Source organism: Orbicella franksi, chromosome 6, assembly GCF_964199315.1.
Source record: "Orbicella franksi chromosome 6, jaOrbFran1.1, whole genome shotgun sequence".
NCBI classification, from domain to species: Eukaryota; Metazoa; Cnidaria; class Anthozoa; order Scleractinia; family Merulinidae; genus Orbicella; species Orbicella franksi.
In genome coordinates, this window is record NC_138150.1 from 11,886,656 (window position 1) to 11,906,655 (window position 20,000).

At 40.5% G+C, this 20,000-nt stretch overlaps 3 protein-coding genes across 3 annotated transcripts in view; 2 read left to right on the plus strand and 1 right to left on the minus strand.

The window, feature by feature from the left end:
* Nucleotides 1-13,978, plus strand: part of LOC145490193 (sushi, von Willebrand factor type A, EGF and pentraxin domain-containing protein 1-like) — a 62,973-nt gene extending 48,995 nt beyond the window's left edge. Inside the window, exons 23-37 of the mRNA XM_081469308.1 lie at nucleotides 341-367; nucleotides 685-717; nucleotides 1,204-1,317; nucleotides 1,639-1,809; nucleotides 2,451-2,567; nucleotides 6,258-6,374; nucleotides 7,467-7,589; nucleotides 7,863-8,039; nucleotides 8,476-8,649; nucleotides 8,847-9,026; nucleotides 9,649-9,822; nucleotides 10,178-10,351; nucleotides 10,958-11,131; nucleotides 11,408-11,740; nucleotides 12,468-13,978. Of these exons, the coding sequence (XP_081325434.1) occupies nucleotides 341-367; nucleotides 685-717; nucleotides 1,204-1,317; nucleotides 1,639-1,809; nucleotides 2,451-2,567; nucleotides 6,258-6,374; nucleotides 7,467-7,589; nucleotides 7,863-8,039; nucleotides 8,476-8,649; nucleotides 8,847-9,026; nucleotides 9,649-9,822; nucleotides 10,178-10,351; nucleotides 10,958-11,131; nucleotides 11,408-11,740; nucleotides 12,468-12,823 (2,444 nt within the window). The 3' untranslated portion in view covers nucleotides 12,824-13,978. The remainder of the gene's footprint in view (nucleotides 1-340; nucleotides 368-684; nucleotides 718-1,203; nucleotides 1,318-1,638; nucleotides 1,810-2,450; nucleotides 2,568-6,257; nucleotides 6,375-7,466; nucleotides 7,590-7,862; nucleotides 8,040-8,475; nucleotides 8,650-8,846; nucleotides 9,027-9,648; nucleotides 9,823-10,177; nucleotides 10,352-10,957; nucleotides 11,132-11,407; nucleotides 11,741-12,467) is intronic.
* Nucleotides 13,979-14,100: 122 nt separating this feature from the next.
* LOC145490196 (ADP-dependent glucokinase-like) overlaps nucleotides 14,101-20,000 on the minus strand; it is a 13,712-nt gene continuing 7,812 nt past the window's right edge. Inside the window, exon 2 of the mRNA XM_081469314.1 lies at nucleotides 14,101-16,431. Coding sequence (XP_081325440.1) covers nucleotides 15,342-16,431 — 1,090 coding nt within the window. The 3' untranslated portion in view covers nucleotides 14,101-15,341. The remainder of the gene's footprint in view (nucleotides 16,432-20,000) is intronic.
* The window catches only part of LOC145489303 (uncharacterized), a 2,865-nt gene continuing 1,189 nt past the window's right edge, over nucleotides 18,325-20,000 (plus strand). Inside the window, exons 1-2 of the mRNA XM_081468262.1 lie at nucleotides 18,325-18,604; nucleotides 19,466-20,000. The exon at nucleotides 19,466-20,000 is cut by the window's right edge and continues 1,189 nt beyond it. Coding sequence (XP_081324388.1) covers nucleotides 18,325-18,604; nucleotides 19,466-20,000 — 815 coding nt within the window. The remainder of the gene's footprint in view (nucleotides 18,605-19,465) is intronic.

A 20,000-nucleotide genomic window follows, 5' to 3' on the forward strand; every position in this document is an offset into this window, starting at 1 on the left:
GATTCCTCAATATAATATAAACCACAATATAAACAAACCAAAGCAAATGGGGCCGAATATTCGAGCGAAATTCTGCATTTTTATCAACCTCTTCAACTTCACCCATTGGGCGCCATTTTGAATTTCATCCAAGCGAAACGTGACGTCACGCTGGCAGTGATGAGTCAGCCAATGTTTTGCTTAGAGATGCCCCCTCCTCCCTTAATTTGATAGACAAAATCAAATAATACGGAGACAGTTCGTCTAGACTTGTTAGACCTACTTTACCAGACATTGTTTAACTACTAGTTTTATAACAGATATCCACAGAATTTTATTGAAAAGCTTTTATTCATTACAGCTGCGTCTCGAAGAAAACGTAGAAATGGTAAGAGTTAATTACTTTTTGAAATGAATCATTTTAAAAACATTGGTTGTCTAGTTTGTTAAATACGTTTTCTTTCCTCTTTCAACAACTAATCTTTAGACAACTTACCTCTGTCGGCTGACAGTGAGCAAACGTTTAGAGACATGAAAAATGAAACCATTTTATATGGTGAGGAGTCGATCTTGCACACCTGTACGCGAAATTGTGATGGGGCTAGGAGGGTTGGGGGAGGAGTGCAATAATCAGTTCTCCTCTTTTGTGATCAAGATGAAGTAAATTAGTCTACCGGATATTTTTCTATTTTACTTTCTTTTCAGAAATCCTTGCACGAAAACGCAGGGCAGCAGCAGGTAAGTAAATGGCTTATGGTGTATTCTAACTGTGAAAAAATTGGATCACTATAACGTCTCAACATGGATGTAACATCTCAAGCTGGAAGTAAAAAAGGGAAGTGGTTATCTAGTTATCATTACTTTCACTGTAATGATCGGTTTTGATAGAAATCAATAGAGTTTAAGAACGCCATTTACGAGAAATAGCAAAAGTTACCTCTCATTTTGTTTCCTTTTCCACTGATCCTAATCCACCAATCCGCCAATCCAACACAAAAATAACAAAAAAAATCGTATATTCGCAGCAAGTACAAATATTCTCAGTATAGTGTGGTAACGGCGTAAGAAAGGCGGCAAAACGTAAATTTTTGAGAGTCGCCGTAAACGCCTTAACCTCTCTATAAACACACTATGCAAAGTCCAAAAAGGTCGTTTACGTTTACCTCGGTTAGGAATAGGGTCTCTTACTAATGCTCTCTTGGTTATTTATATGATTGTTATTAGGAGTAAATGAATGCAATACAAGTCCTTGTAAAAATGGCGGAAAATGTTTTGACCTTTACTACGGCTTTAGATGCCAATGTACCAGTGGATACGAAGGAGACACATGCGAACTTGGTAGGCAAGGCTAGTCCATACAGTTGACATGTTAAATGATTTAAAACAGTAAGAAATAGAATTTTCAGGAAGAGGTTTTTGGAAAGTATCTACTTAATGTAGGATGCTTTAAAAAATGAAAATAAATAAAAATAATGAAATAGAGCAGTGACACCTTAAAACCACGTAATTTTGCGTCAACCATTTCACGACTGAGTATTCCTCCTTTCGGTTAGAAATTACTTGTTTTGTTCCCGTTACCAGACAAGGATTATTTACTTTTGCAACAAGATTTCACAGTTCTCTCCTCACCGTCCTCATACATTTTACGTTGTTCTTAAGCTTCCGCGTGTAGCGAGGTAGGAGTCCCTCTCAATGGTCAAAGGTCTTCATCTAACTACAATCATGGAAGCACTATAACATTTTCTTGTAACGCTGGATTCTCTGTCCATGGCTCGGCCTCCAGGACCTGCAGCCATGGACATTGGAGTGGGACTAGGGCTGAATGTAAAGGTACGAAAACTTGCTGAACTTTAAAGCCAAAGTAGTGTAGCTCTTGTTAAAGTGCTACTGAAACGAAATTTTCGTACACACTTTTATTATATCTCTCAGTTAGTAGGCGCGCTGTGATTGGTCAATTTAGCTGGCCGTATTCTACTGTGCAATCCGCTAAAATTTAAAGCTGTTTTTGCTGCCAAAATGTTTCGTGGTTTATCGACAAGTGTTCTTTTTTAAGCAAGTAAAAGAACAAAATTGTGTATTAAAACCTACTAACGATTTCAAACGATCAGATCAAATTGAGTTGTTTTGCTTTCGAGGTGCGTCAGAAATTTGAAACCGTTCCGCGTGAATAGAAATCGTTCCCGAGCCGTCAGACATACAGTAGAGGTAAAATAAATATCTTAATAGCCTCCTTCTTTCGTTTTGTGCTGTAAGTTACAGATCCTCGTTTTTCCCCTTCGATTTATGGCCCGCGCGCGCTTCGCGCTTGGGCCATAAATCTATGGGGAAAAATTCGGTCCGTAACTTACAGTAGCTTATAGCCCAATCTATAGCTTTTCAGTAAACTAACTCATCCCCAAATGCTGAATTATTTTTGTACCTAAAGAGTGCGTATTACAATTAAGAATTTTTCCCGTTACTTCTTTACCTAGACGTGGATGAATGCGCCGAAGGTCGTTGTACTCAGCAATGCGTAAACACTCTTGGTGGTTTCATGTGTTCGTGTAATCCCGGTTACTCTTTAAACAGCGATGGCACGACATGTGATGGTAATTTATTCCTGATAACGTTTAATTTTATGTTTAAAAATGGACGATTAACCAGGATAAGACATAATTAAAATTTAAAAAAGTTCTCCGATTAAAAGAGTTTAAATTACGAGCTTTCGATTGCCAGTCTGCAATCTTTGACAAATAGTGAATAAAAAGCGCGATCGTTGAAATAAATACGGTAAAAAGTAGAGAAATTTACAAGGAGAACAAAAAGATACTTGCGAGGAAATAAAATGCTGATATGGGGTTCACAAAAGAATAGAATATTGTCTAGGTAATGGTTTTGAGTTATTGTCAGATTCAATTATAATTGCGGTATGCCAGGATTCCAAAGTCTTCCTAAAACGAAAATTTCCCTTGTCGATAGGCCTCGTTCGATATATCAATATTCTTACATGGCTCCGAGGCTTTCAGGACAAACTTCTATATTTGGTGTTGTTTCTTTGTATCCAAGTCTCTTTTGGGAATTGAGAAATTTACAATTTTGACCCGATTGCCTCGGAGCCATATTAGAATATTGATATATCGAACGCGGCCCATTACGTGGGCGTTATTAAAGTCAATAGTGTGTCAATCAATCAATCAATCAATCTTTATTTAAACACGAAAATCTTGTCATAGAAATGGTCTTCCTAGGAGTCGTGTAAAAAATTACAGAGAATAAATTACCTATATTAACAGAAATGGATTAACTAACGTTCAACCACGCATGATTGAACCTTTTTTTATAGGTTTTCGTCTTCCTAATATGTGCTTTTTGCCTTGTTCGTAAACACCTTCCAGTTTCATCTATATAGTTCCACGGACATTACGCACAGGAAATCTTATAAACGACATAGTATTGGTAAAAACAATAATAACCTGTGACCCGTGACCTGTGTTTTAGACCCGCCACATTTTTGTAGATCGGCCAGCGGTCTTGACTTGGGGGAAGAGATTACCAAGGTAGGAGAGTGAATCTCCCATATAGGCCTCATTCCGCCCAAGGTTATTTTTAGACATGGTACCCAGTTCTTCCGAGAATGTTACTCCCGCGATGCGTGGACAGCCCAAAACTACCTGAGACGAAATGGCGGGAGATTTGGTGAAAAGTCATTTTATATGCTTTGATTTTAAAAAGACGTTTCATAGCAGAGATGTTTTCTGCACTCTCAGCCGTCTTTTTGTTCGGCTGGGCCTTCGTTTGCTTTGTGCTCGTTTGCCTGTTCATTATTTTGCCGTTTATTTGGTTTTAGGGAGTTTAGAAAGCAAACCTACAATGGCTGTGTAAGCGTGCGTTATAGTTCTTTGTTCATTTCTTGGCCGTTATTTACAAAACAACAACGTGAAATAGCCACATTCGGCATATTCGAGAGAAGGTGAACTACGACGGCCAACTTTTAGAATTTCTTTTTCGAATAACGAAGCGCGCGAAATCTCAAAATAGAATGCAAATTATTGGAACCCCGCGAGAGTCAGACAACGTAAGCATGCTCTGAGAGAAATAGGAGGTAAATGAACGCCAAATTTTCGTTGTTAAAATTGCTTTAGGAACACTTGCTTACGCGCTTGAAAAAGCGTCAAATCTTCCACCATTTCGTTTTGTTTGTCTGAGTTATGACGTCACTCGCGCGCTTCGCTATTTTGACGCTCTCTTACATATCTGTTTGGGATACTTCTGACACTGATAGACAGACTGAATGAATCTGAATAGGCCACGTTCGATATATCAATATTCTAACATGGCTCCGAGGCTTTCGGGACAAACTTCTATATTTAGTGGTGTTTTCTTTGTATCCAAGTCTCTTTTGGGAATTGAAAGACAAGAAAAACTTTAAAAATTTGCAATTTTGACCCGAAAGCCTCGGATCCACCTTAGAATATTGATATATCGAACGTGGCCTATTCAGTCTGGCGAGATTTGTAGGTTGAACTGAATATAAAGTCGGTTTTTAATCGACGTTGTCTTTGGCGTTGTTTCCGTTGTCGCTTAAACTGCCTTTTTTCTGGTTAGGCGGCTGGCGTCTCTCTACACCTTCGACCACCTGTTTGTTCGGGTGCGTTGTGTTTGGGCGTTTGTTTGCTCTGTATTAGTTTGTCTACTTACATCTTTGCCGTTCGTTCAGTTGTTATCGTATGTGCAGGGGACATCTGTCTCTTATTTAAACTCCTATTAAAGTTCGAAATGTATTAAAACATAGCGAGCGCCGAAGCTCCTTAGCAAAGAAGACATCCCCGCAGCGTTTGAGATTTTCCTTCGCTTTGAAACGAAACATAACCAAATCCTCCACGAAAACATCAATGCAACGCGCGAGTAACATCCACGGAAGAACTGGGTACCATGTCTAAAAGTAACTTAAGAGCGATTACCTTGGGTATAAGGCCTAAATGGAGGATTCACTCTCTTACCTTGATAATCTCTTGGGGAAACAAATTCCTGTTGTAAGGTCTTGTAGGTCTACTTGTGGCTTGAATTCCGTTGTTCCTGAGTAGTCTTGTAAGTGGTTCAGTTAGAGTTAAACCATTGATTTATGGTAGGACTGCAAAATCACGGTGCTAGTCTGATGGTTCAGAACATCCCGACCAATTCTTCTAGGAATGGTGTAATTTCAAGAGGAGGTTTCTTCTTCAGGATGTTTGAAATAATATACTGAGGGTAGCCATCCGATTTCAGCGCATTTTTGACGTGAATCAGCTCTTTTGACTTTCCCTCAGAGGGGCTCGGTAGGTTTAAAGCGCGGTTCAGAGGGGTGGAGGCAGTATTAATTTTGTGTAATATTAGCATCCATTTCCTCGCAAGTATCTTTTTGTTCTTATTGTAATTTGTTTTACTTCACACTTTTTACCGTATATATTTCAACGATCGCGCTTTTTCTTCACTATTTGCCAAAGAGAACCAGAGAACGTTTTAAAATATTATGTTTAATTTTATATTGTTGAACTCATTTCTATCGGTCTTACCCTTCTTAATATGACCAAAACATGCATAACGGTTGAAGTTTATTTGCATTTGGAATTTTAATGTCATTATGCATCTTCAACTGAACTTCTAGTCCCCGACCCGCGGGACATAGCGAAAAATTAACATTTACCCTCTCTTTAAAAATGCCAATTTCTCCGTTTCTAGGGTCAAGTAGTCTATTAAGATCCCCTACTGAGCGGCATCAGTACTTTAATACCAAATACAACACAACTTTAGTTGAATTTTGTTGGTCTCGGCTCACTGCCAAAGTCAGACTTCAGCGGCGACGCAAGCTGGACTATGCGTGTTCAACTGCAACTGCTTGTTGACTTTTTCATATTTACTCATGAGCAGACACAGTAGTCTATTCACGTCTCATCTTAAATCACCACTCGACTGCCCCAAGCAGTTAAATGCTTGTCAATGCTTGCTTTGCTGAGCTACATCTCCGCTTATGTCCCAGGGGTTGGCAAGCTCATATAGCGTCAACAGCCATATTCACGGTTAACGTTTCCATTTACACTGCAATGTAATCAAGTATTTATGTGAGGCAATTCCGGGCAGAAACTATGAAGTTGTTCGAAATTGCCGGGCATGCAAGTTAGAGAAATGTAAAGCGTGGAAAGGGTTATTGACTGATGCATAATGAACCATAATAACATAGGACGTGCCTGCAGACACTCAAGATGGCCAAGAAGACTATTAGTAAATCTTTATATTAACAACGTTTTGTGCTCCGGTTTTAGACGTGAACGAGTGTTCATTAGGCTTGTGTAGCCACAGCTGCCATAACTCTCCGGGAACATTCCGTTGTTCCTGTCCCACCGGTATGGAACTCGCCCCTGGGGGACGATCCTGCCGAGGTTAGTTGTTGTAATTCTCTGGCAGATATTGAAAGTATACCAGAGCAATATTTAAATAGTGTTATCCATGAAAATGACGTTGAAAAGTAGAGCTAGGGGCTGAAGGGTCTACTGGAAAATGCCAGCTAATCTCCTTTTCAACTGGAGGCCAAATCCCGCATTTTGCATGGATATGTTGCTTCTAACAAAGTTGAAAAAAAAAAAAAACACTCAAAGAGTAAGCAGCTTGTTAAAAGCAACAAGAACAAAAAGAAGAGAAAATTCACACTGGTTAGGTATTCCAGTCACTATGCTCAACTCAACCACAAACTGAATCATGGCGCAGAGTTCCATTGTCTCCCGGGACAGACGGACACCAACAACAACAATATGCTACAGGAGACTAATGGCGGACACGAAACAATGATTTAGCAAATACGCGATCGTGATGCCATAGAATCTGTCAGCATTCAAGGCGCACTTCACTCGTGATGATCTGTACACCTCAAGGATTCATTAACAATTATTCCACGAGCGCGCGTTGGATATGAGATGATAGATGGCTATAATCATCTCATATCCAACAGGCGCGAGTGGAATAATTGTTTTATTAAAAATGCCCCTTCAATATAGAAAACTAAAGTAAAATGAAAATAAGAAGACTAAAAAAAACTCCCGCTTACGCTCACCATATTTGTAGAGCATGGTGTAATGGCTCATAAACCATGATGGCTAAACCAATGATCCAGTTATCAGTTTTTAAGGGAAAGAAGCGCGAACAGACAAAAGTGAGAGAATCATTCAGAACTTGACAGGCTGAGTCTGTATACATTAAGTATGCTGTAACGTGGCGACCGTATATTAAGTAATGAGTTAACTTATGCAAGTTATGAGAACACTTCAGAGCTACTGTTTTGTTGTGTCCCCAATTAGTTGTGAAACCTAAATACATTGACACATTAATAAAGCTTTTACTTACTTACTTACTTACTTACTTACTTACTTACTTACTTAGTTACTTATTGATCGATTGTAGTTCAGTATTTTTAAGGGCCATGATGTTGATCATTCAAATAAAATGGTTTGTGAGCTCTGTTTCATTTTTGTTTACAGACAAAGATGAATGCACTTCAAACAACGGTGGCTGTGAACATATTTGTGCAAACAGCTATTTAAGCTATGGTTGTCATTGTCGTGGAGGATACACCACTGCAGTCGACAACAAGAACTGTAACGGTAGCGATACACAACAAACTTTAATGACTTTAACATGATTGGACGAGGTCACCTCATTCTTAGAAGTGTGCAACGTGTGGCCGGTTCCTTTTCTTAGTATGCCCTTCTTACTTTCGTTTAAAAATGAATTGCTCAACAATCTGTATATTCTAAACTTTTGAGATTAAAGTGAAATTTCTGGATAGAAGACTGGATAAATTTCAAGTGGGAATCAAATAACCTAAATATTTGTTTATGAATCATTTTTTCATGGAATTTCATCTTGCCTTGTAGAAAAACTATGTCCGTCCATTACTGCTCCGGCCAATGGCGCTGTATCTATAGCTGGTGACCCAATTCTAGGAAATATCGCCACTTTCAAGTGTAATGCGGGTTATCAATTAAAGGGATCTCAAAAACGAATCTGTTCAGCAAATGGGCAATGGTCTGGTGTTCAGCCGACATGTAACGGTAAGAACTACACATTTTCCGCACCATATCAGTCGCATGAAACAAACACCTCCATAATTGGCCGGTTGGCCGGTTGGGTCCTTTCGACACGTTTTCCAGAGGATTTCCGATTACAGTTCAAACCCTATTAAACGGCCACTCTCGGGGAAATGGATAGTGGTCGCTTAAAGGGTGGCTGGCCGCTTAATAGAGGTAAAAACAATAGAAAAACTCTCATCGGGACTTTGATTACTGGCCGCCTATAGGGGTGGCCGTTTAATAGGTGGCCGCTTAATAGGAGTTCGACTGTAGTAGCAGCTTTTAAGCCAGACCACAATTACAAAATGGAAAGTCTGTTTGCCTCATAATGAACTGTTCGTTATCTGAACGTCATTCTGCAAAACATGAATCAGAGCCGGGAAAATCAAAGAGCTGCTAACTTGATGTCTGTTCACAGCCGGGCGGTGCATCGACGTGGGAACAGTCAAATATGGTACTCGTCAGGGGAGTGGCACTAGTTATGGAAGCAGTGTTAGTTTCTCGTGTAATAGCGGATATGGTCTGGTAGGCTCCGCCCAGCGTCTCTGCGAACAAAATGGAATCTGGAGCGGACAACAGCCTAGATGTGTTCGTGAGTACCGGTTGTCATGTTTGTGATTTCCTACAAACAAATTATTGTATTACATTTGACAATTGCCGCTAGCAAGCAATGACTGAATACAAAGAGAGCAGATGCATTTGTGACCAACAAGGACTGAGCATGTGAGCTACAGCATTGCCTATATTTTTTTTTTCTTTGCATTAATGATAATTACCTTTGGTTGTCAGGTGCTGACTGTCCACAATTATCCGCTCCAGCGGATGGTTCGGTTGAAGGATACCGTCGAGAAACAGGCAGCACTGTCCGTGTGTCGTGTGACAAAGGATACAAAGTCCATCCAGACAGTTCATCGTTTAGGAGCTGCCAAGCGGACAAGCAGTGGTCTGGGGCTGATCCAATGTGTCAACGTGAGAGCTATCATATTTTTCTCTCTTTCAGTCTACACAAATTATTCGAGAAACGACAGGTTGTTCTTGCAGCGGCCCAGATTTCCTCTGTTATTTATACTTTATTGCAGTGGAACGGTCATTTCAAATTAAAAAATAAATTCTGTGCCGAGAACGTATTAACACGAATCCAGAACCTTCGACGTCTGCAGCGTAGTATTACAGTGAAGCCGGCGCAGAGCTCTAAAATGTAAGTGGCAGTGACTGGCGGAGAACATTAAGTTGTAAAAGTTCTCATAACCGTTTTGAGGAGCGTTGATAAACATTTTAAAAACATGCATTTTATGAACTTAACGTTCATGTTTTTAAAATGTTTATCACCGCTGTTTGTTTTATATTTTTAATCAAGCTACGATGGTCGAATTCCAAGAGTTTATATGATACCGTTTTGAGGAGTGTTTTGATAGCATTCCAATCCTCTCTTCACCCCAAATTTAAATCAGCTGGTTCACGAACGCTGAGGAATTATAGGTAGGTAAGACCGCTAGGTAGAATGGAAACTTGGTTTGATTAAACGAATGTACTCGTTTCTTTCTTAGAAACACGAAAAGATTACCTTTTTGTTTTCAATGCGTACACTTAGTTATAGACTGCGGTGATCCAGGCACTCCATGGCATGGCTACCTACACGGAGCTGATTTCCACTATGGCAGCACGGTAACGTTTTCTTGCCGCCCCCAGCATCACCTAGAAGGAGACACTCAACGAGTATGTCAGGGAGATGGCCAGTGGAGTGGACAGCAGCCCAAGTGTTTGGGTATGATGTGGAAACTAACTGAAGTCTGTAAAGTACAAAAGAATTTTAAGTTCTTCACTTGCTTGTATTCCTTCGGTCGGTCGCAAACGGTTCCCATACGAGGAAAGATCAGGAAAAGCTAGATCAGGCCGAGGTGTTCAGGAAGTAGTCTCTCTGTTTTCTTTCAGTCATGGAGTGGGATAAGATAAGTAGACGGTTCGAATAGCAAGTCCCCTGTGAATGAAACACCTTTCATGATTCGACGGTTGAACCTGGAAACCGTGCTGATTTTATGCCGGATGTACTATTGGACCCGCATAAGTGAAGTCATGTGGGAGATGATGAGGCCCACTTAGTTCCTTTTTTTGTATTTTAGAAAGGTCATGTGGAAATCCTGGTTCGCCAGCGAATGGGATAAAGATTGGAACTAACCATACATACGGCGCATCCATCCAGTTCACATGTAATCAGGGATACACATTGCAAGGCCCACAACAACGAACCTGTCTGACCACAGGCCAGTGGTCAGGCTCACAGCCAACATGTCAGAGTAAGTCTTACATTTCTTAAGCAAGTCTAGAATTTCTCCTTTGGACGATTTAGCTTAGTTTAGTCTGTCGTACTCTCAAATACTCATGGGAAGTGGAGGGCGTCCAATTGCTTCGTTGGGGCTTTAATTTTCCTATTTGCATTGTAATAAAATTAATTCAATCGCAGTCAGAAACTACAAAATTGCCCAATATTGCTAGACATTCAATTTGAAACACAATAAAAAGATTACGATGAAATTCGTATAACAATGCATAGCTTTTATAACAATCACCGACCTACCAGTGATTTCACAGTCTGTTCATCCATACTGTTAATTACTTCTCTTGCGGACGAACATACTTTAAATAAGGGACAAATTTCATTGTAATAGGCAACGTTTCTCGTATTCCCTTATTTGTGATTTCCGTAGTTCGACAGAAGGGATGTTAATTTTGCTCTAGGACAGTCACACTGTTCTGTACGTAAAGGCTTTTTTTGGATCCCTTGGCTATAAAACACGGCTAGAATTTTCCTACAACTTTTTTGGTACAACTGAACTGAATGTCAGAAGTTCTTTTGCTTGCGATTTTTCCTAATGATATTGCATATTTGTTTTCACATATAGTCGTGAGTTGCGGTGATCCGGGGTCCTTGGCAAACGGTTTTAGAATCGGTGACAAGTTTACTTATGAGGAACGAGTAATCTACGACTGTAATGCTGGCTACAAACTTCAAGGATCTATCATCAGAAAGTGTGAAGCCAATGGTCAGTGGTCAGGTTCAACTGCTAGTTGTGTTGGTGAGGAATTATAAATTATCTCTACAATTTGTACACGATTATGCTAGATTTATTATCTATGTCACCTTTTTGAAAAATATGTATCGCTGAAGTAAGCACCGGTTTTTTAACTTTTTTTTTTCCCGAGTCCTACTTTTTGTGGCGTTATTTCGAATATTACCTTCAATTTCCTACTCTTAAAAAAAACTCCTTCAAATGTTTTCACATTGATTGTTGTTATTGATATATAGCTGCACTTCTGCGATAACTTGTTTGTTTCATTCGTTTGTTTTGTAGCGTCAAACTGTGGGAACGTTCTTCACGGCCCCTCAGGTTCTTTCCAATCCTCCAACTTTCCAAATAACTATCCGAACAACGAGTACTGTACTTGGGAGATTCAAGTACCTCAAGGAAAGAAGGTTCGTCTTGAGTTCGAGGAGCTAAGGACTGAAGAGAACAAAGACTTCGTGTTCGTTTATGATACAGGCAAAACCGATCCGGTCGTAGCTTTCAGCGGTGTCAAAGACAAACCACGGGTAATAACTTCCTCCGGAAACAGCTTAAGGGTCAGATTCATCGCAAACGGTGACAACTCTAACAATGGATTTAAAGTTTCTTATAGACAGACAGGTTAGTCTCAAATATTTGTAAGACTGGGGCGAGGCTATTGTGGTGTGTGTATCTACTGCATTACCAATGTTAACCATTAACAATTATTCTTTGAAATCGAGGTGAATGTTACTTGTTACCTGTCCACTTCGTGCAATGTCAATCTCAATTCATGCGTGAAAACGTGTAAGCGGTGCAAAGCATACGCGAAACCATTTAGAAAATCTTCAAACATGGCAAATCTGGTTAATAGCAGATTTGCACGTTGTCGTCATTTGACTACAACTACCAGAATTCCTTTCGTCTTTTCTTTGTTATTTAAATTTTGAATTCCCAGTGGGGTTTAAATAACAATTTCCCTAATTAGCATAAGAAACATAAACGTGAAGGATTCTGGTAGTTGTAATCAAACGACGCTATCATGCAAATCGCCTATTTCGATAAAATCCTCGTCACAATCTAGAAACAATGCTCTTTAATACTGTTTAAATCAGTGATCTAAATCTGAAGTCTACTTCGAAACATTTTCAATGTTCAATGAAAGTTTTGAAGTTCACTTGAAATTCATTCGGCGAAGGATCCGCCCTTTGCGCAGGACCGTGGATTTTTTTTTTTTTTGCACAAAGATGCACGTTCTCTTGAATATTTTTGGGAGTGCTTGGCACTTGACACTGCTGCCGATGACCTCGCAAGATTCATTTCTGCCAATGCAGGCTAATAGCGCTCGTTTCGTTTATTTTATCCTCAGACTGTGGAGGAATACTGATTAGCGAAACAGGAGAAATACGCTCTCCTGGTTTCCCAAATGGTTACCCTCCAAACCTGAGCTGTACATGGCTTATCTTCATCCCCAACAAACAAATCGGTCTGACACTGGACGAATTTAAGACAGAAAATGCTTATGACCGTCTGGAGGTCGCTCATGGACCCTGGGTAACCGCGCCTCTCGAGATAGCCTGGAGCGGTCCCAGTCCACTATCAGGCCAAGTGGTCACAACTCAGTACATGTGGGTCCATTTCATAACCAGTGCGCAAGACAATGGAGTGTACAAGGGATTTCGTGCCACATACAAACCATACGTCCCCTACTCAAAGAAGAAATGAACGAGAATTAATAAATCAGGAACGTCAAAATGTACTGTAGCTTGTAGAGTTATCAATTGAAACAATGTATGATGAGCTGTGAATAAATAGACATGACATATAGTTTGACTGCGGTTTTTATTTCGGTATTTATTATATCCCATTCTTCACTGAACATGAGCCGGAAATACACCACCAAATCGCCAGTCATATATTCCAGTTCCAGTCCCTGAATGGTGCTTAGAAGGTGCTAACAAGTAGCCGCCCTCACACCTTGTAGTAGCCTTGCTTTGTACTGTAGTACAATTGGCAAGGAATTCCTGTAAAATCTCCCCAGCATGCAGCTGCTGCCTCGAAGTGTGCCCCATGGGGGTACCGCGGGCTAAACTCAAGCTCCCAGCCCAAATCCATGTCTGGATTTATGAAAACCGTGCCAATTTCAACACAATGAAAGAAAATTCAGAGGCAGCCTGTCACTACACAGCCTACTCACCCACCTTGCCTGTGTGTGGCTGGCTGACTGAGCCTGCGCAGTACGGTCGGCCAATTGTGTCCTGCAAAGAAAATGACCATTTTTACTGTGAGCCTCACCCCCACCCCACCCCCCCCCCCCCACCCCCCACTTCCTTGGGGTTTAGGTTCTTGGGGCCCGACTTGGTATCAGCTGGTAGCCAGAGACCTGGGTTGTCTGCCCCAACCCTCTTTGACGGAGGCCCCCCTGAGTTTCCAAGCCTCGCCGGCAGTCGGGCGAAAACGTTTTGCCCCAATTTTGGCACGGTTTACCTAAATCCACACATGTATACATACCATGCCATACAAAATACAGCGAATCAGAATACAGGGAAGCCGTTGTATCTTCAATGTCTGTGGCCTTGATTGTGTTGGACAACGTATTTTCTATGGTATGGTATAAAACAGGTATGTTTTCGTGGCATACCATAGACCACTTGTCAATTGTCTTTTCTTAGCATACACACTAGCACAAAGGCTCACCGTGTATATAAGGAAAAAATACAAGTGACTCGAGGGATATTTCATGGTATACCACTCGAAAGGGTTGCATAACTAATATATATGTAATTGAGACATAACTATAGCAACTCGACATATTAATAACACTTTTCAAACTTTCGATCCCATTTGACAAGCCTTATAGTCTAGGGGCCCGTCTAACGCTCTGAGTCAGCAAATTCTTTCTAAGAAGGTCATGTGTTGTGATTGGCTCCACATTTTTTGTAATGTAATCTTTTATTGTTTTTAATTAAAAATTCAGCAAAGGCAAGTAAAAAATTAAGCATTATTTAAAATAGGCCTTATCGCGGTTTTCGACGCCATCTGGATGGGTAGGCAAAGCGGTCAGAAATTATAGTGTTTGTATGGGAATCTCATGGCAAATAACTTTTTCCAAACTTGAATTTTACACATTTGGTAATCGCAACGTTAAAATACTAGGTAGAAGATTGTATTTACCAAGTTTGCAGGATGTAGCTTGGCTAGAAGACGCTCAGTTAATTTTCTAATTTTCCATACATTTGTCTGTAAATTTGGCTGGGTAGACGCGGTTCGCGAGAAAAAAAAATTACAGACAAATGTATGGAAAATTAGAAAACTTAACCGGCTGCGGCCCCATGCCCCACCGGGGGCAATAAGGATTGATGATGATTCAGACATTGAGTAAAATGTTTATCCACACAAACAACAACAGCCACTTGATGTTGATTATGTCCCAGGTGGGTTTGGAAGGAGGGGGGTGACGGTGGAATGCTTAGGCGCGACGGCAGGGGTCAGTACGGAAAAAGTTTACAGGCATGAAGTACTTTACAAGCAAATCACAACTGGACGGGAAGAAAATCCTGATACAAAATATAAACGAAAAACCCAAACCCTTTCAGTTTTAAAAACATGATGTTCCCAACATGTTAACGTTTTCGGTCGCTAAAAATTGTAGGTGAATGTACCAGTTGCCATCTATATTTCTGCATTCTTTATTTCAGCCTTGACTTACTGTTGCTTCTTCTTTCAAATCGTGGTAAGAAAGAAATCTCATTACCAATAAAACGAATAAATTACTCTAAAGGATATGTTTTGCATGATTTTATTTACTTAATGAGGTCTGTTAGAAAACTCTGCTCATTTGTTGTGCTCCTGGCTCAATTTCCGATACAGTGTAGGACTCGACTTATGCTTCTCAAACTCATTAATAATTCATCAAGTTTACACAAGGGAAATCATGACCGTGACAGTGTTTGGATATCTGATCTTAATAAGCATAGATTTTTGCAATTTTATTTCTCCGTTTTCTCCTTAGTTTGGTTTCGATTGAGAAGACATATCAAACACTCAAGACAATGTTTGACCACATTTCCAAACACCTCGAAGTTCGTCAAAAATACTCCACTGCGCGTCGTATTTTCAACTATCTTCTCGATGTTTGGAAATGTGGTCAAACACGGTCTTTTGTGAACATTACCGTGCAGTAATCTCTATTTATTTTCAGAAACAGTGAGAGTAGTGTTAAACCCAAATAATAGTATACAGCCTAAATCTGTAATACCAAGCCTCCTGTTGTAATATGGTCACCACCACCTCCTGTCTGCAACACTTGAGTACAAACTAACACTGGAGCAACACAAATTTTGTAATCTTCCTCATTCCAGCAAGACACAGGTGAATTGGAATCGAATTGAACTCTAGGGCTACCTGGAGCTATACTCTTGGAAAATGAATCATCCATAAATAACTTAGATTTCTTGGGATCAATTTCCTTTGAGCCACAGACATGCCTCGTTGCCGTCAGAGAAGCTTTTGCAGCAGCTGCCTTAGTATTTTTCCAGTGTGATCCTTCGGTGGTTAGAATCACTTGAAAAGCAAGAGTATGGACATGCAATCGAGTCAGCTGCCTCTTTCTTCCTTTCCCATAATTCCCTCTTGAAATCTTATAAACATCCCTCATGAGATCCAGCACTTTTGCTACCCTTGGTTTCTGACTGGAAACAACTGTAATGTTTCCATAAAGGAGTTTACTCCATAAGTTAGGAAGCTCCTGTTCATTCATGCCAATAGAACTTGAATAAGGTATTACGTACTGTAAAAGTTCATCAAAGAACGTTTCTTGGTGGAACGATGCCATTTCAAAATGGATTGGAACATCCACAGTCTCAAGGAAAGATGACAGCTTTTCTAAAAGTTTACCACTGTCACCAGGACTAAAGACTGGAAAGTTTTCCAGCCTTTGGAGACCAGCAACCACCAATATTGATGGCGAAAAGTATTTTAATTTCTCCTGAAATTTTTCCATTGATTTCAAGTAAGGATTGTGTTCATCACTATGTAGCACCAACCTGTTAGCTCTTTGTGACATATAATTTCCCCAGGGAAAGTGCGCAGGATATTCCAGCAGCAAATGGACATCATCAACATCCACAGTGTTTCCCGTTGTAGTCAAATTCTCAGGTAGCATCTCCAGTAACTCTGCAGAGGAATCAGCAGCAGCAAGAACATTACACCCATCCAATGCAAATCGCTTGCCAATTTGTAATCCGCTGCCCCCAATAAGTTTTCGAGTTCCTTCAATTTCCTGGGCTTTGATAATCATCTTACGAAAAAGCTCCTTGTCTGACAAGTATCGCCTGAGGAAAATATACAAAGGAGATATCCATAAGCAATTCGCTTTTCTCTCGCCTTAGGTGAGGAAAAAACAAACAAAGTAAAGAAAAGAACGCCTAGCCGTATTTTGCAACTTCCTACTGAATAAATTAATCATTATGCCACATTCTTCTTTCCAGAATTCTGGACTTCTCGGGCCCGGGCTAAACTATTACAACTTCGCCAACGTGCAACTGTTGAATTATTGATGAGAACTCGCAGAAAACCACTGATCGACTGACCACTGCCATAGGCTCAAATGATTTGTACAGCGAACTACGAATTCAAAGAGGCCCTTTGCACGATCCGGTCACATGGTACAAAATCACGCATGCTGGGACGCAAGTTGCACAGTGGGACTTCCAAAAAGAGACAGGTCAAGGTGGACTGGTACGAGTTGCTTTGTTTTGGAAGTCCCACGGTGCACCTTACGTCCCAGCATGTGTGATTTTGTACCATGTGACCAGATCGTGTAAAGGGCCTATTGCAGTTGTTTTCTGCTGGAAATCACTCACTAAATGACTTGTTTTACTGGCCATTTTAGATGCTGGACGGTTTTTTCTTTCTGACTCTCCACTGAGGTCAGGAGATCGCTTGGCGCGTACTCGCGAACATTTTGGTCAGTTTGGGGCCTGCTCTCGTGTAAGCAATTTCTATTCTCTGATTCAAGAATGTTTTTTCAGTACAATGAAGGAATGAAGATGTTTGTAATAACTCAAATCCTAATACCCTGCGAGCGGAAACGCCTAGACCTAGATAAGTCGCGAGAGGTCTTCCTCCTTCCCGACTTAACTAGGCAAGGTCGGTGCGGAGCTAAATCGTTGCACGTGTCGAGTTGGAGCCCATGTCAACCTCACCAAATTCGAATCACGAGCCATTTTTTTTTAATCTCACTTTTCGTTCTTTATGATATCGTTTGACTGTATCGTTTGACTGTGTCTTTGTAAAAAAGCGTCAGTTTGGTTTGACACGAAACTGTTTTCCACTGCTGACGAGATCGCAAAGCGGAGATTTCATTTTGCATTTTGAAACAGTATATGTTAAAGCTACCGGTATTCCTCGCTGAGCCTCGCCATCTATTAATTTTGCCGAGAATTGTTTTTCCGAAAAAACCGCACACAAGGGAATAATACGTTGGATATGATTATTTTAATGAAGCAAATACGTGTTTTACAGAAAAAAAAACAAAAACAAAAACAAAAAGACAAAAAACAAAATCCTCCTGCAATTTTCCGCCGGGGGTACGGATGTGAATGCAATAAGATGGTGCACAAGGGCCGAGAAATGCTAACATTTTCATTCTTCACCTCATTTTCACGGTGTTTCGTTGAAATGGAACTTCTGTCTTAGTTGTGTCTTATTAATAGAGGTCGGAATCCGTACGGAAAACGCCCGAGGAATGTTTACTTCTTTGAAAAGCAGTTGCGAATCAAGGCAGGAATTATTAACTCTCACAATCGGCAGTGATAAAAAGCTAAAAGACAGTCTGTTCGTGAACCTCTCGTGCACCACTTTTACACACAGCAATTATTATTATTATTAAGGCCAAAAGACTAAACAAAATCTAAAAAAAAGAGAAGTTTAACTTGACTCGTACTTGACTCGGGCTACGACACAACTCCATCGATATCAGAATAGCCCTCGACTTCTAAAGGCGAAGAGACGTAAAAGAATATGTGGAGTTGGATTCAATTGATAGAAATTAAAGGAGAACGGAAGGTGAAAAACCAAGTTATCGTTGCATATTTGCAACAGAGCAAATTATTTGCTTTGAGTAAAAATTGCAGTATTTGTCCGTATTTGTCCTTTCTTAACGCGTTTTGACTGTAAAATAGCTCATGACATTCACACGATGTAGGTCCGCCATTTTGACCGCCATGTTGGAGGCTGGGCTGCATGGCAGGACGTCATTGCGCTCACTTGCGTTCGCGCCAAATTTAATTGTCTTGTTCGGATGGAAAATGATTCACTGCATTGCCGTAGGCTGTTCCAATAGATCACCTAGAGATTCTAAAGGAGGAATAAGCTTTCATCGCCTTCCTTTAAAAGATAAAGGCCTTTTAAGCAAATGGTTTGCTCAGATAAAGAGGGAAAATTTGCCCCAAATGAAGCACTGCCACGTCTGTTCCGAACACTTTGAGCCCGCGTGTTTTGAAAGTGAGTACCGACTAGATATTTTGCCAGACAATTTAAGCAGACGTCGCTTAAAAGAGGATGCCGTTCCAACTGTGTTTCAACACATGGAAAAGTTAAGCCTAAGGCCGTCCAGCGAGCGCCGAAGAAAAAGAGCTCTACACGAAGAGGTAAGTCATGTATTCGCGGAATAAAACTGACTCTACTGATATGACCTGATATGACCTTTTGGCCGCCGTGTTACTTTTCTGGTAAGCAAGCTTTAAACAAATTATCTTTCGTTCACAAATTTGTGTTCGCTATTTTAGGCCCTCAATTAAATACTGGATGCTTGTGATAGTAATTCGCAAGAGTCGAGCCAATCCAGAGCGAAAGTCGGGCAGCCTTTTCAAGATACAAATGTCATGACTTCTGCGGTTCCTGATTACAATGTCAGTCAGACTTTCGGTGACAAAGAAAAACCACAAAGGAAGAGGAGAAACTACCTATTTCGGAGATACTTTTGGTGGATGCCTCTACTGACACTGAAATAACAATGGTCGACCGAGCTTGTCAAACAGATTTACCTTTTGTTGTGCATTCACCTCATAAATTTATTTCCATTCCCTTAGCAGACGTTCGTCACGCTGTAGCGAATGACCACAGTTATGCCGCTCTCTTAAGTGATTCCCCTGTTGTGCCCGCTGAGCAAGTCCCTAGGGTTTCTGGAAAAGATTTTCCAAAATGCAAGAGGACGTAGGATTTCTCCGAAATTGACACATCGGATTTTCCTCAAATTGACTGCCAAGAAGAGGAAGTTGACGATGAGTGGATTCCATCCGATGTGTCAGATCATGAAGAATCGAACATATCGGACCTAAGTGATTACGAAGTTAACGAATTTAGTGAAAGTTTCGACTCCGAAAGCCAAGGATTTCGACACAAAAACTGAAATTCCTGACGATGACGAGGAAAAGGAGTCCACGAACTGTTTTAATGAAGATTGCGGTGATCTTCACCAAGAGCGAAAGTTCTTGGTATTTGAAAGCAAACTAAAAGAGCTTTTTTCTCGTGACGTGCACTGTCCAAACTGTGGAAAGAACTTGGAAAAAGCATCATTAAAAACCAAGGGATCTCTTGCGACTATTGAATGCCTTGGTTGCTATGATCAACCATTACGATGGCAAACACAGCCGTTTGTAAGTTCAGTGGCCGCTGGAAATTTGCTGTTCAGCGCTGGAATTCTATTTACCGGCAACGATTACAGCAATATTGCTAATTTTACAAAGGCAACTAACGTCCAATTTTTTAGCCAGAGAAATTTTAGCTCTACTCAGAAAAAGTACCTCTTCCCCATTGTTAACAAAACATTTGCTGAGCATCAAGTGGATATTTTTAACGAAGTGAGAAACACCGAGGTGGTAGCAGGAGGTGATGGTCG